Source organism: Schistocerca serialis, chromosome 3 (assembly GCF_023864345.2).
Source record: "Schistocerca serialis cubense isolate TAMUIC-IGC-003099 chromosome 3, iqSchSeri2.2, whole genome shotgun sequence".
Taxonomy (NCBI): Eukaryota; Metazoa; Arthropoda; class Insecta; order Orthoptera; family Acrididae; genus Schistocerca; species Schistocerca serialis.
The window spans coordinates 89,988,316-90,001,805 of NC_064640.1; the positions used below are offsets into that span (position 1 = coordinate 89,988,316).

The 13,490-nt window shown below is 39.4% G+C and overlaps 1 protein-coding gene across 14 annotated transcripts in view; it reads left to right on the top strand.

Moving 5' to 3' along the window:
• Nucleotides 1-13,490, top strand: part of LOC126469755 (CTTNBP2 N-terminal-like protein) — a 224,879-nt gene that overhangs the window by 51,702 nt on the left and 159,687 nt on the right. For all 14 annotated transcript variants that reach the window (XR_007586065.1, XM_050096970.1, XM_050096972.1 and 11 more), the window contains one exon: nt 10,035-10,136. Coding sequence is in view for 13 of the 14 variants with exons in the window: in XM_050096970.1 (XP_049952927.1) it covers nt 10,035-10,136 (102 nt within the window). In the remaining variant the exon portion in view is untranslated. The remainder of the gene's footprint in view (nt 1-10,034; nt 10,137-13,490) is intronic.

The following is a 13,490-nucleotide window of genomic DNA, read 5'->3' on the forward strand; positions in this document are numbered from 1 at the left end:
TGATGATGCAGACAAAAGTGTTTCAGAGCACACTGTTCAAATGTCATTGTTAAACACGGAGCACCACATCACACAGCCCCTACGTGTTACTGTATAGATCCAATGACATCATCAGTTATGATTGCAGTGGGAATAGCATCACTGAGGTTTTACCGTGGATCAATAAAAACGTATCGCCTGTTGAATGAATCACACTTCTTGTTACACCAGGTCAATGGTTGGGTCCTTACACGGCGTTATCCAGGTGAATGGCTGCATGAAACCTGCGCCACACCACAGATGCAGGTCATTTAGGGCAGAATTATGCTATGGAGTGCAGTGAGTTGTGTCCATGGGATCTGTGGCGGTAATCAGAGACAGCATGACAGTGTTGAACTATGTGAACATTATTGCAGACTATCTGCTTTGCTTCATGCTTGAAGTCTCCTCCTACGGCAATGAAATCTTCCAGCAGGATAAATTTCCATGTTGCATGGTCAGAATTGAGCTACAGTCGTTTGAGGGGCATTATAGTGAACTCAAATTGATGTTTTGGCCAGCAGGTGGGCCTGATCTGTACCCACAGGAACACACGTCAGGTGCCAGCTGTGTGCTTATAAAACACCATCCTGTAATTTGTAGGAATTTTTTGACTTGTGCATAGATGTCTGGTGCCACATACTTCTGGAATCCTGTCGAGGACTTGGTAGAATTCATGCCAAGCAGAATCTCTGTTGTACTGTGTTTGAGAAGTGGAGCAACATGCTATTAAACACATGGTCATAATTTTTTGGCTCATCAGCATAGGTGCTTAAAGCAATTTGGAGGACGTGGTTATGTTTATCTTGTTAACAACAGCAATATGTGGTAATATCTTATGAATGTCATATAGATCTCAGTTCAAGACACTTTGGATAACAACATTACATGACTAGTGAAATGCCACACATTTTGCATAAAGTATTACATTACACTGTGTTTGGCCAGCAGTAATATTTGATATTGCCACACTTATATTTGTGAAACCAAGTCACTGTTTTGTGAAACTGCAGGGATAGGATCTATGTGTTGTGATACTAAATCAAAGAGGTACTTGAATATGTTATTCAGATCTAGATTCCAAGCAGCTTCTCTTAATCAGACGCACTTGACACTGGTGGCTGTAAAGTTCTGCTGAACCAGTTATGTGGCATTATCTCATACATGGTTCAGTCTGTAGCATGTCTGATATGTGAACAGGCTACGGGAGAATTGGTTATCTGATGTAGGCCCTACTGTGTAAAAGGCATGGTGTTTATGGCAGATAACTATTACTGGTCATTGTCTAGCTGCAATATAGTGCCAAAATTATTTATTTCACTGGTGTTCTGGGAAGTAATATAGTAAGAGAAAGTCACAGGCTGCCCAAAATGTTCAAGGATTTTTCCCATGTCAGCAGAGGTCTCATTCTGTATGTACTTCCTGTTCAAAAGACACCTATTAAATATACAGGGTGTCCATAAAGTCCTTTTACAACTTCAAAATTTTATTACAATGGCAGTTGTTGAAATATTTTAACAACATTTCTTTTATTGTAATCAGTGTTTATAAAATTTTTTTTGACAGTGTTTAATAGACCTCTATATGGATGCCTTTAGTTGCATGAAGCACATCAAAACTGTACTCAATTTCTTGCCATGTTCACTGTAGCATAGCGTCATTAATGGTGGCAATGGCATTATGAATCATTTGCTTCAAGTCAGCAATGTCCCGTATCTGTGTTTGATACATGATATCTTGTACATACCCCCCGTAAAAAAAAAAAAGTCAAAGGGTGTGATATCTGGCGAACAAGGAATTGGCCCATCCCTCGCAATCCATCTGCCTGGAAATGTTTCGTTGAGGAACTGATGAACATGCAGTCCCCAATGTGGTGGTGCACCATCTTGCTGGAATTTTCCAGTGGTGCTACATATTCGGTCAGAAGGTTGAGGTAAACATCTACAGTAATTATTGACCAATTATTCGGTTGCATATGATTCCAGACCACACATTCACTTTTGGACTATTCTGGTGAAGCTCCCTAGTCACATGGAGAGTGTTCAGATCCCCCGACTCGCACATTGTGTCTGTTTAATGTCACAGAAACATGAAAAGTTGCCTTGTCACTGAAACAAACTCTTGAGGAATGCTTTATCCTCCGAAAGGTGTTCCAGCGTGTTGAGTGCAATCTCTGTCTTTTTTGGCTTGTCATTTGGCTCAAGTATCTGCAATAGTTGCACTTTGTAAGCATACAACTGTAAGTTCTTGTCGAGGACCTTATGCACAGTTGAACATGGTAGGTGCAACTGTCTGGCAGCAGTGGGGATTGACTTCATAGGTGAACGAGTGAAGACGTTTAAAACGCAATCTTTGTTTTCCTCAGATGTTCTTGGTCACCCGCTCCTCCCTTTATCCAACACTGTCCCTATCTCCATAAATTTTTTGTCATGTGCGGATTGAAGGGTTCAATGGTGGATCTCTTCCATACTCCGTTCTGAAGTTTCATTGAGTCTGAACATCCGATTTTGTCTCAATAAACCAGGACACACATTGTGCCTTCTCTTGAGGAGTTGCCATTTTATAGAGGTTGAGTTCCTTCCGTTAACAGAGTATCTGAAACACGAAATTTTAGTATATATAAAAACTTTAGTAAACAGTGATTACAATAAAAGAAATTTTGTTAAAATATTTCAACAACTGCTGTTGTAATAAAATTTTGAAGTTGTAAAGAGACTTTATGGACACCTTGTGTATGAGGGTTGCCACTTAATGAATTATCCTGTGAATGCTATACAGCAGTTGGATACCAGTGCTTTACAGCACCTGGACACCAATACTTTACAGGCTTGTATTGGGGCAGTTTGCAAGTAATATACAAATATATGCCACGCGTACTTTGATTCCATACCATGATGTATATAGGGAATGTGATTGTAGTACTCTAAATGTCAATTATTTATTTGTGTCACAGTGCTCATTTATAAATTCATTACTTTTATGAATGTGTTTACATCTTACCATTTTTTGTATCATACACTGTATTTCACTGTCCAGTTTGTTTATAATGCATACTTTTATGAGAGAAAATTGTGTGGCTATTCTATAAACACAATATGGAGGATTGGCTTGACTACAGAATATGTATGGTTTGACTTTGATGAGAAAATTATGCAGTGCAGTTGAATATTTCATGTAGTCTGAAGGAGGATTAAAATTTTGAGGTTAATTGTTCACTGCCTTTAGGTTTGTATTATCTAAAGTAACATTTCAGATCAGTTTAGTTTTTGCTTAGTGTGTAATTCAGTTAATAAGAGAGGCATAAGTGAAACAATCCTTTTATAAATAAGAGGACAAGATTTAATTTCGTGTGTATAGCAAACTGTTCATGAACCATAAAGTTTGCAAAATAGGTTTACATTATTTCTGTGCCAGCCATCAGCAGTGTTCATCTCCTTGTGATGTTGTGTGGAAATTGGTTTTGGGGGGTGGAATGCTAAGAGTAATTAATTCAGTTTGTCACATTATCAGCTTCTAGCACTTTCTAATGTCTTTCAGGCAGTTCTGTGTTTGTTGTTGTTATATCGTGAGCAAAGGGCTCACAACAGCAAGTTAAAAATTAGGGTCCAGGTCAACCATTTAGATTAGATTTACTTTCATTCCAATTGATCCGTAGTGAGGAGGTCCTTCAGGATGTGGAACATGTCAGAAAAACAACAATACACGACAAATATTTACAACTAAAACAAGTAAGCTAATGTACCATTCCACAGGTCCCAAGTGGAATGATCGTCATTTTTTAATGAACACTAAGAGTCATTTTACAAATACTAATGCACTGAATTTAAAATAAAAAAGGTTTTTATTTATTTATAAGGTAATAAACATGTAATACAACTACTGTAATACTTCATCTACATCTACATCTACATTGATACTCCGCAAGCCACCCAACGGTGTGTGGCGGAGGGCACTTTACGTGCCACTGTCATTACCTCCCTTTCCTATTCCAGTCGCGTATGGTTCGCGGGAAGAACGACTGTCTGAAAGCCTCCGTGCGCGCTCTAATCTCTCTAATTTTACATTCGTGATCCCCTCGGGAGGTATAAGTAGGGGGAAGCAATATATTCGATACCTCATCCAGAAACGCACCCTCTCGAAACCTGGCGAGCAAGCTACACCGCGATGCAGAGCGCCTCTCTTGCAGAGTCTGCCACTTGAGTTTGCTAAACATCTCCGTAACGCTATCACGGTTACCAAATAACCCTGTGACGAAACGCGCCGCTCTTCTTTGGATCTTCTCTATCTCCTCCGTCAGACGGATCTGGTACGGATCCCACACTGATGAGCAATACTCAAGTATAGGTCGAACGAGTGTTTTGTAAGCCACCTCCTTTGTTGATGGACTACATTTTCTAAGCACTCTCCCAATGAATCTCAACCTGGTACCCGCCTTACCAACAATTAATTTTATATGATCATTCCACTTCAAATCGTTCCGCACGCATACTCCCAGATATTTTACAGAAGTAACTGCTACCAGTGTTTGTTCCGCTATCATATAATCATACAATAAAGGATACTTCTTTCTATGTATTCACAATACATTACATTTGTCTATGTTAAGGGTCAGTTGCCACTCCCTGCACCAAGTGCCTATCCGCTGCAGATCTTCCTGCATTTCGCTACAATTTTCTAATGCTGCAACTTCTCTGTATACTACAGCATCATCCGCGAAAAGCCGCATGGTACTTCCGACACTATCTACTAAGTCATTTATATATATTGTGAAAAGCAATGGTCCCATAACACTCCCCTGTGGCACGCCAGAGGTTACTTTAACGTCTGTAGACGTCTCTCCATTGATAACAACATGCTGTGTTCTGTTTGCTAAAAACTCTTCAATCCAGCCACACAGCTGGTCTGATATTCCATAGGCTCTTACTTTGTTTATCAGGCGACAGTGCGGAATTGTATCGAACGCCTTCCGGAAGTCAAGAAAAATAGCATCTATCTGGGAGCCTGTATCTAATATTTTCTGGGTCTCATGAACAAATAAGGCGAGTTGGGTCTCACACGATCGCTGTTTCCGGAATCCATGTTGATTCCTAGATAGTAGATTCTGGGTTTCCAGAAATGACATGATACGCGAGCAAAAAACATGTTCTAAAATTCTACAAGAGATCGACGTAAGAGATATAGGTCTATAGTTTTGCGCATCTGCTCGACGACCCTTCTTGAAGACTGGGACTATCTGTGCTCTTTTCCAATCATTTGGAACCCTCCGTTCCTCTAGAGACTTGCGGTACACGGCTGTTAGAAGGGGGGCAAGTTCTTTCGCGTACTCTGTGTAGAATCAAATTGGTATCCCGTCAGGTCCAGTGGACTTTCCTCTATTGAGTGATTCCAGTTGCTTTTCTATTCCTTGGACACTTATTTCGATGTCAGCCATTTTTTCGTTTGTGCGAGGATTTAGAGAAGGAACTGCAGTGCGGTCTTCCTCTGTGAAACAGCTTTGGAAAAAGGTGTTTAGTATTTCAGCTTTACATGTGTCATCCTCTGTTTCAATGCCATCATCATCCCGGAGTGTCTGGATATGCTGTTTCGAGCCACTTACTGATTTAACGTAAGACCAGAACTTCCTAGGATTTTCTGTCAAGTCGGTACATAGAATTTTACTTTCGAATTCAATGAACGCTTCACGCATAGCGCTCCTTACGCTAACTTTGACATCGTTTAGCTTCTGTTTGTCTGAGAGGATTTGGCTGCGTTTAAACTTGGAGTGGAGCTCTCTTTGCTTTCGCAGTAGTTTCCTAACTTTGTTGTTGTACCACGGTGGGTTTTTCCCGTCCCTCACAGTTTTACTCGGCACGTACCTGTCTAAAACGCATTTTACGATTGCCTTGAACTTTTTCCATAAACACTCAACACTGTCAGTGTCGGAACAGAAATTTTCGTTTTGATCTGTTAGGTAGTCTGAAATCTGCCTTCTATTACTCTTGCTAAACAGATAAACCTTCCTCCCTTTTTTTTATATTCCTATTAACTTCCATATTCAGGGATGCTGCAACGGCCTTATGATCACTGATTCCCTGTTCTGTACATACAGAGTCGAAAAGTTCGGGTCTGTTTGTTATCAGTAGGTCCAAGATGTTATCTCCACGAGTCGGTTCTCTGTTTAATTGCTCGAGGTAATTTTCGGATAGTGCACTCAGTATAATGTCACTCGATGCTCTGTCTCTACCACCCGTCCTAAACATCTGAGTGTCCCAGTCTATATCTGGTAAATTGAAATCTCCACCTAAGACTATAACATGCTGAGAAAATTTATGTGAAATGTATTCCAAATTTTCTCTCAGTTGTTCTGCCACTAATGCTGCTGAGTCGGGAGGTCGGTAAAAGGAGCCAATTATTAACCTAGTTCGATTGTTTAGTGTAACCTCCACCCATAATAATTCACAGGAACTATCCACTTCTACTTCACTACAGGATAAACTACTACTAACAGCGACGAACACTCCACCACCGGTTGCATGCAATCTATCCTTTCTAAACACTGTCTGTACATTTGTAAAAATTTCGGCAGAATTTATCTCTGGCTTAAGCCAGCTTTCTGTACCTATAACGATTTCAGCTTCGGTGCTTTCTATCAGCGCTTGAAGTTCCGGTACTTTACCAACGCAGCTTCGACAGTTGACGATTACAATACCGATTGCTTCTTGGTCCCCGCATGTCCTGACTTTGCCCCGCACCCGTTGAGGCTGTTGCCCTTTCTGTACTTGCCCGAGGCCATCTAACCTAAAAAACCGCCCAGCCCACGCCACACAACCCCTGCTACCCGTGTAGCCGCTTGTTGCGTGTAGTGGACTCCTGATCTATCCAGCGGAACCCGAAACCCCACCACCCTATGGCGCAAGTCGAGGAATCTACAGCCCACACGGTCGCAGAACCGTCTCAGCCTCTGATTCAGACCCTCCACTCGGCTCTGTACCAAAGGTCCGCAGTCAGTCCTGTCGACGATGCTGCAGATGGTGAGCTCTGCTTTCATCCCGCTAGCGAGACTGGCAGTCTTCACCAAATCAGATAGCCGCCGGAAGCCAGAGAGGATTTCCTCCGATCCATAGCGACACACATCATTGGTGCCGACATGAGCGACCACCTGCAGATGGGTGCACCCTGTACCCTTCATGGCATCCGGAAGGACCCTTTCCACATCTGGAATGACTCTCCCCGGTATGCACACGGAGTGCACATTGGTTTTCTTCCCCTCTCTTGCTGCCATTTCCCTAAGGGGCCCCATTACGCGCCTGACGTTGGAGCTCCCAACTACCAGTAAGCCCACCCTCTGCAACTGCCCGGATCTTGCAGACTGAGGGGTAACCTCTGGAATAGGACAAGCAGCCGTGTCAGGCCGAAGATCAGTATCAGCCTGAGACAGGGCCTGAAACCGGTTCGTCAGACAAACTGGAGAGGCTTTCCGTTCAGCCCTCCGGAATGTCTTTCGCCCCCTGCCACACCTTGAAACGACCTCCCACTCTACCACAGGTGAGGGATCAGCCTCAATGCGGGCAGTATCCCAGGCAACCACAGTCGTAGTCCGATCAGGGGATGCGTGGGACGAGCTGGCCGTCCCCGACAAACCCCCATCCGGACCCCCACAGTGATGCCCATTGGCAACGGCCTCAAGCTGTGTGACCGAAACCAACACTGCCTGAAGCTGGGAGCGAAGGGATGCCAACTCAGCCTGCATCCGAACACAGCAGTTGCAGTTGCATTATTTACAATGAACACATTACTGCACTGACATGGTGCAGAAGTTAGATTATACTTACACACACACACACACACACACACACACACACACACACACACAGATTTTCAATGAACACATTACTGCACTGAAATTGTGCAGAAGTTATGTTGTACTTATATACAAATCAGTTGGTTTTACTAAGAAATTTATCAATGGAGTAGAAGAAGTTGGCCACCAATAAATCCTTTAGGCTTCTCTTAAACTGAATTTCATTGGTTGTTCAGCTTTTTATGGCTGCTGGCAAGTTATTGAAAATGTGTATTCCTGAATAATGCACACCTTTTTGTACAAGACTAAGTGACTTTAAATCCTTGTGAAGATTATTCTTATTTCTAGTATTGATTCCATGAATTGAGCTGTTGGTTTGAAAAAGTGATATATTTTTAATGACAAATTTCATTAAGGAATAAATATATTGGGAAGCAGTAGTTAGTATCCCTAGTTCCCTAAACAGGCTTCTGCAGGATGTTCTTGAGTCCACACCACATATAACTCTTACTGCACTTTTTTGTGCCCGGAAAACTTTAGCTTGGCTTGATGAATTACCCCAAAATATAATCCCATATGACATTATGGAATGAAAGTAAGCATAGTATGCCAGCTTTTTCATTTTAATATCCCCTATGTCTGACAAAATTTGCATTGCAAACGGAGATTTGTTAAGATGCTTCAGCAGTTCTGTGGTGTGCTCCTCCCAGTTGAATTTATTATCAAGCTGTAATCCCAAGAATTTAGCACTGTCCACTTCTTCTATCTTCTTGTCGTCATATGTTAGACATATACTCTTGGGACACCCCTTACAAGTTCTGAACTGCATGTAGTGTGTTTTTTCAAAGTTTAGTGACAAAGAATTGGCTAGGAACCAGTGATTAATGTCCACAAATATTTTATTGGCTGATCTTTCTAAGACTGCACTTGATTTGCTATTTATTGCAATGTTTGTATCATCGACAAACAAAACAGACTTGGCACCTGGTAATGTTACTGATGAAAGGTCATTGATATACACAAGAAAAAGTAAGGGCCCCAATGGAATTTTGTTTCAGGTATGTTGCTTCATGATGCACAATAAGAAGTTAAATATTGACTTAAACTGTATTTTAGGTTTCTTTGTGCAGCTTTTTAAAGTAATTACATTGTGTCTGTTTCTATTAAATGGACAAAGTAGCTGTCATGTTACCATGATGGATAAATGAAGTTCAGCACAAAGCAGTTTTTCAGAATGTATCCCCTCCTCCCCCTTTTGTTTAACAGTTTCGAAATGGCTCCTTTATTTGCAACAGTTAAGAAATGAGCTGCTGAATTCAATGTGGTTGTACTTTTATTGAAGATAATCCATGTGAAAGTGTCTCAAAATTGCAACCACAGATGAAAAAATTGGGGATGTGCAAGATTGGTTAATCAGCAGGGAACAGACATGAAACAGCCGATGCCATAGGCATTTCAGATGCCAGAGTGCTGCACATTTTATGAAATAATTAATGATGAGATAGCTTTGTTTAAAATGAGTGCTGTGTTTGTTGAATGCTGACTGAAAACAAACTTGAGGAGGAATGCTTGGACATTTTAAGAAAGAACACAACTGATTTTATGCTCAAATGTGTTACTATGGAGAAAATGTGGATTCACGACTCTGTCAGATATAGGACGTTGGATGGAAACTGATGGAGAAATCTCTTTCATGTACTGGAACAGATGTCAAGAGTTTTGTGGGATACAAAAGGTCTTATTGATTACTTTGCAAAGGGTAAAACAATAAGTGGTGGATTTTGCCACCTATTATCTCATCTATTCCAAGTTCTAAAGAAATTTGTGGTTGGAAAAGTTTTGATGTCGGTGAAAAGACTATAGCAATTGCAAATGTGTATTTTGCAAACTTTTTCGGAATCACAATTCAGGTGTGAAATCTACTCACTGGAATAGAATTTGTGCAAAGTTTACGTACTGAAATGGGCATATATTGAAAGTGAGTGAGTACTTTTTTCATGATAGTTATTTTGATTCACAATTTGTGCCTTAAATCAGTTTAGTTGAATTGTAGAACCATGCATGAGTATATTTTTCATAATTTTTTTTTTAAAGATATAGCCTGAGAAGTATTCACAGCTCTCTTGTAAAGAAAGAGTTGTTTGGGGGAACTCCTGGATTTTTATATATCTGTTACTTTTTTGTTGTTGTGCATTGTTCATTATAAACATCGGCAACCCCTTTTTTTTTGTTTCAGAGAAATCCAAAGATGGAACTCAGCAAGACTGATCTTCTCAAACTTCTTAGTTATTTAGAAGGCGAACTTCAAGCACGAGATATTGTCATCGCTACCTTGAAGGTACTAATATACAGTGTCATAGCTATGTGAAATATTGCATGCAGTTTAATGCTATGTATTGCAAAACATACTGTTTTGACATTATCTCTCTAACATTAATATGGGATGTGGTTTTTAAAAAATTTGTTGTTAGCCTATATATGTTCAAATAGACAATTTTACATTTCAAGTTCCACATCATATCTAATAGTTTACCATGTTATTGCTTGAAATTTGCTTTATAAGTGTCAAATTGATGTGGTGGACTTGGAACTGGTAATGCTATACGCATTCATACATATGTAAGTTTTTGCATTCACTTTAATACTTTGAGGAACACACAATATTGAATTTTTTGTTTCCTTCAGATAGCTTAATTTTTTTCAGGAAGTGGCGAGTTTGAACAGTACATGGGGATGAGGATATTTACTATGTACATTCAAATTCCTTAACACTATGAAAGCACTAATCATCTAATGGTGCAGTCTTGTAAATTCTATGTTTAGATCATTTCTATTTATAGTTTCATGCGAATGAATGGCTGGTCCACAAGGTAATGTATTTATATATTTTTGTGGAAATAAGATCTGTTTCAGTATAAAAGGGAAGGTACAGTCAAGATGTTCAGCTCTTGAAAGTGCTCTTGATGTGATTCTCAGCTTGTGATTCCTGTAATTGCTCTTCTAGCTTACTTCTGCTGCATGAATACTGAGCGCCAGGAGAATTACCCCACAGTTTTATTGCATATTGTAGATTTGACTAAAAAAAGGCATAGTTGTTGTTTAGTAACAAACATTTTTAATTTGCTTAACAGAAAGACTACTCTGGGTAGATTGTTACATAACTGTTCTGTGTGGCTGTTCAAAGTCAGTTTGGGATCTAGGTGGATTCTGAGAAGTCTAACAGAGTTGGAATCATTTACTTTTTCATTTAGCTTGTGCAGGAAGAAGTACATAGTTTGTCTTGCTATTGTTTAGGAGAAGCTTGTTATTGTGGAGCCATACGGCAAACTTTTCAAGCATTGCTTTTGTTTTGTTTTTTTCCTCACCTCCTCCAAGTTGTTATCCACAGTAATTACAGTAGTGTCATCACCATATGTTACAGCCTTATGAGGCAAGAAAGTAGGCAGGTCATTCATGTTCACCAGGAAAAGGAAGGGTCTAAGTACTAAACGTTGTGGTTAACCTCTAACAAATGGTAGGGCATTTGATTGACAGTTATTTACCATAACCACATTAGTTCTGCTATTCAAGTATGATTTAATTAAGCCAGTTCATTATTCTTGATACCATAGCACTCAAGCTAATTTATAAATATTCCATGCAGCACAGTATCAAATGCTTTACTTAGATCTAGTAGTAAGGCACAAGTTGAGCAAGTTTCCTCAAAATCGTCAAGAATATCAGTGACAAGTGTTTGTACTGCATTTACTGTTCATGAACCAGGCCTAAAACCAAAGGGTAAAGAGGAAGACAAGATTGTGAGCCTCAAAATAACTGTGAAGTTGCAATTTAATACGACATTCTATTACTTTGGATATTATTGATATGAGCAATATTGGATGATAACTATAACTTTCAGTCCTGTTTTTGTCCCATTTCTTATAAATTGGGATAACAGTAGTAACCTTCAGGATCTTGGAAAATTTCCATGTCTGAAAAGTATTATTGACCAGAAAGGTAAGAGGGGTAACAATAATATCAATTGTTTGTTTAAAGATGGTGTGTGAGAAGCTGTAGAGATTTTCACTGTAGGTTTGTGATAAATTTGAATACTTTTTGGCAGGTATCCAGTTTCCATTTAAAAGACAAGTTATTTAGGTCAGGTATGCTGTTAAGATTACTTCCAGAAGGTCCATCATCTGGTGTAGAGGTAGCAGGAGCTTAGCATTTAGTGCTGTTAACAAAGAATTTATTAAATAATTCTGGCAACATAGGAGTTTTTTGTCTGTTTTTGTGTTTCCATGCTATTTTATTATATTCCAGGTAGTTTTACTTTGTTCCTGGAATTTTCAATAAAAGCACCATTAGCTCTCTGCTTTGCTGTCTGTATTTCTTTGTACCTATCCTACAACTCTAGGTTACCAGTTTTAGCCATTTTATGTAGGACAGTTACAGCGTTTCTCAAGTTACATAATTCAGTTGTAAGCCAGTTGTTCTGCCTTTTTTGTTTTATGCACCATTTGTTTTCACCTTTGTAATTACTTGTGGGCAACAGCTTTGAACTAAGCTTGTTTGTATATTAATAAATAAATTAATTAAAAGTGGTGTTCTTGTCACAAGTATATACTCAATCCCACATGATAATTTTTGCTGTATCTATGGAACAGCTTTATAACAATTTCATCTTCTTAATGTGAGTGGGTTGTTTAGGAGGATAGTTTTCACAGTTGACCATCAGCCATAGACTGTGGTGGTCAGATAATAATATACTCCATACTGATATTCAACTTTCATCAAATTGGAGATTGTTATCCAGACATGCATCTAATCAGGTTGGCTTGTCATTCACGCAGTAAAAGTTGTTGTATCTTAGCAGGTTTTGAAAGTGGGTGACAGTTGGTGTGTTATGTGTGATGTCAATATTTACATCACCAATGTATGTTATCGTGTGGTGCCTGTATTTTACTAGCATTATAGTCTCAATTTGATCAATAAACAGATTCATATTGGAGGTCGGGATGTGATAAATAGAGAGAAGCACTAACTTTGGTTTATAAAATAATAATGCAACAGTTTCAAAAAGTTATTCCGTGCAAAAATTGATCAACTTTTTGTGTTACAAAGTCAGTGTTAAAGTTTTTGTTTACAAAAATAGCAACTCCTCCATGTCTACTTTTGCGTCTACAGTACACACTAGTTAATTGAAATCCTTCTGCAATATACAGAGCAGTCTCAGCATGTGTTTGTTTACACAAAAAATCATGGCATGGGTTTGAGTTTAGGAATACATCTATATTGTTTCTGATTGATTGCACATTTAGATGCATAATTAAAGCTCTATTGTCAGCAATGATAGGTAGAGAGTGTAATGCTTTGGTATTTACAGTTTTGGTTGCACTGGGGTATGATAGTCCATAAAAAAATCTTCACTACAGTTACTCACATACGTGCTTTTGGTGCAATGAACAAGGGGCTGTTGATGTGACTGTATCTGCAGTTCTGGCTGGTCCACTGCTGTTGTTTTCTGTTGAAATGGCTGCTGCTGATGATTCAGTAATGGGTTTTACACATTGTTCGTACCACTCCAGTTGCCTGACTGTTTGTAGGAGCTTACTTTCAGTTGCTTCACTTATCAACTTTCCAAACATGCATTTTCCTTTACTATTCAAGTGAAGTCCATGACTGATAAAACATGCTGTATGCTGACATGTAT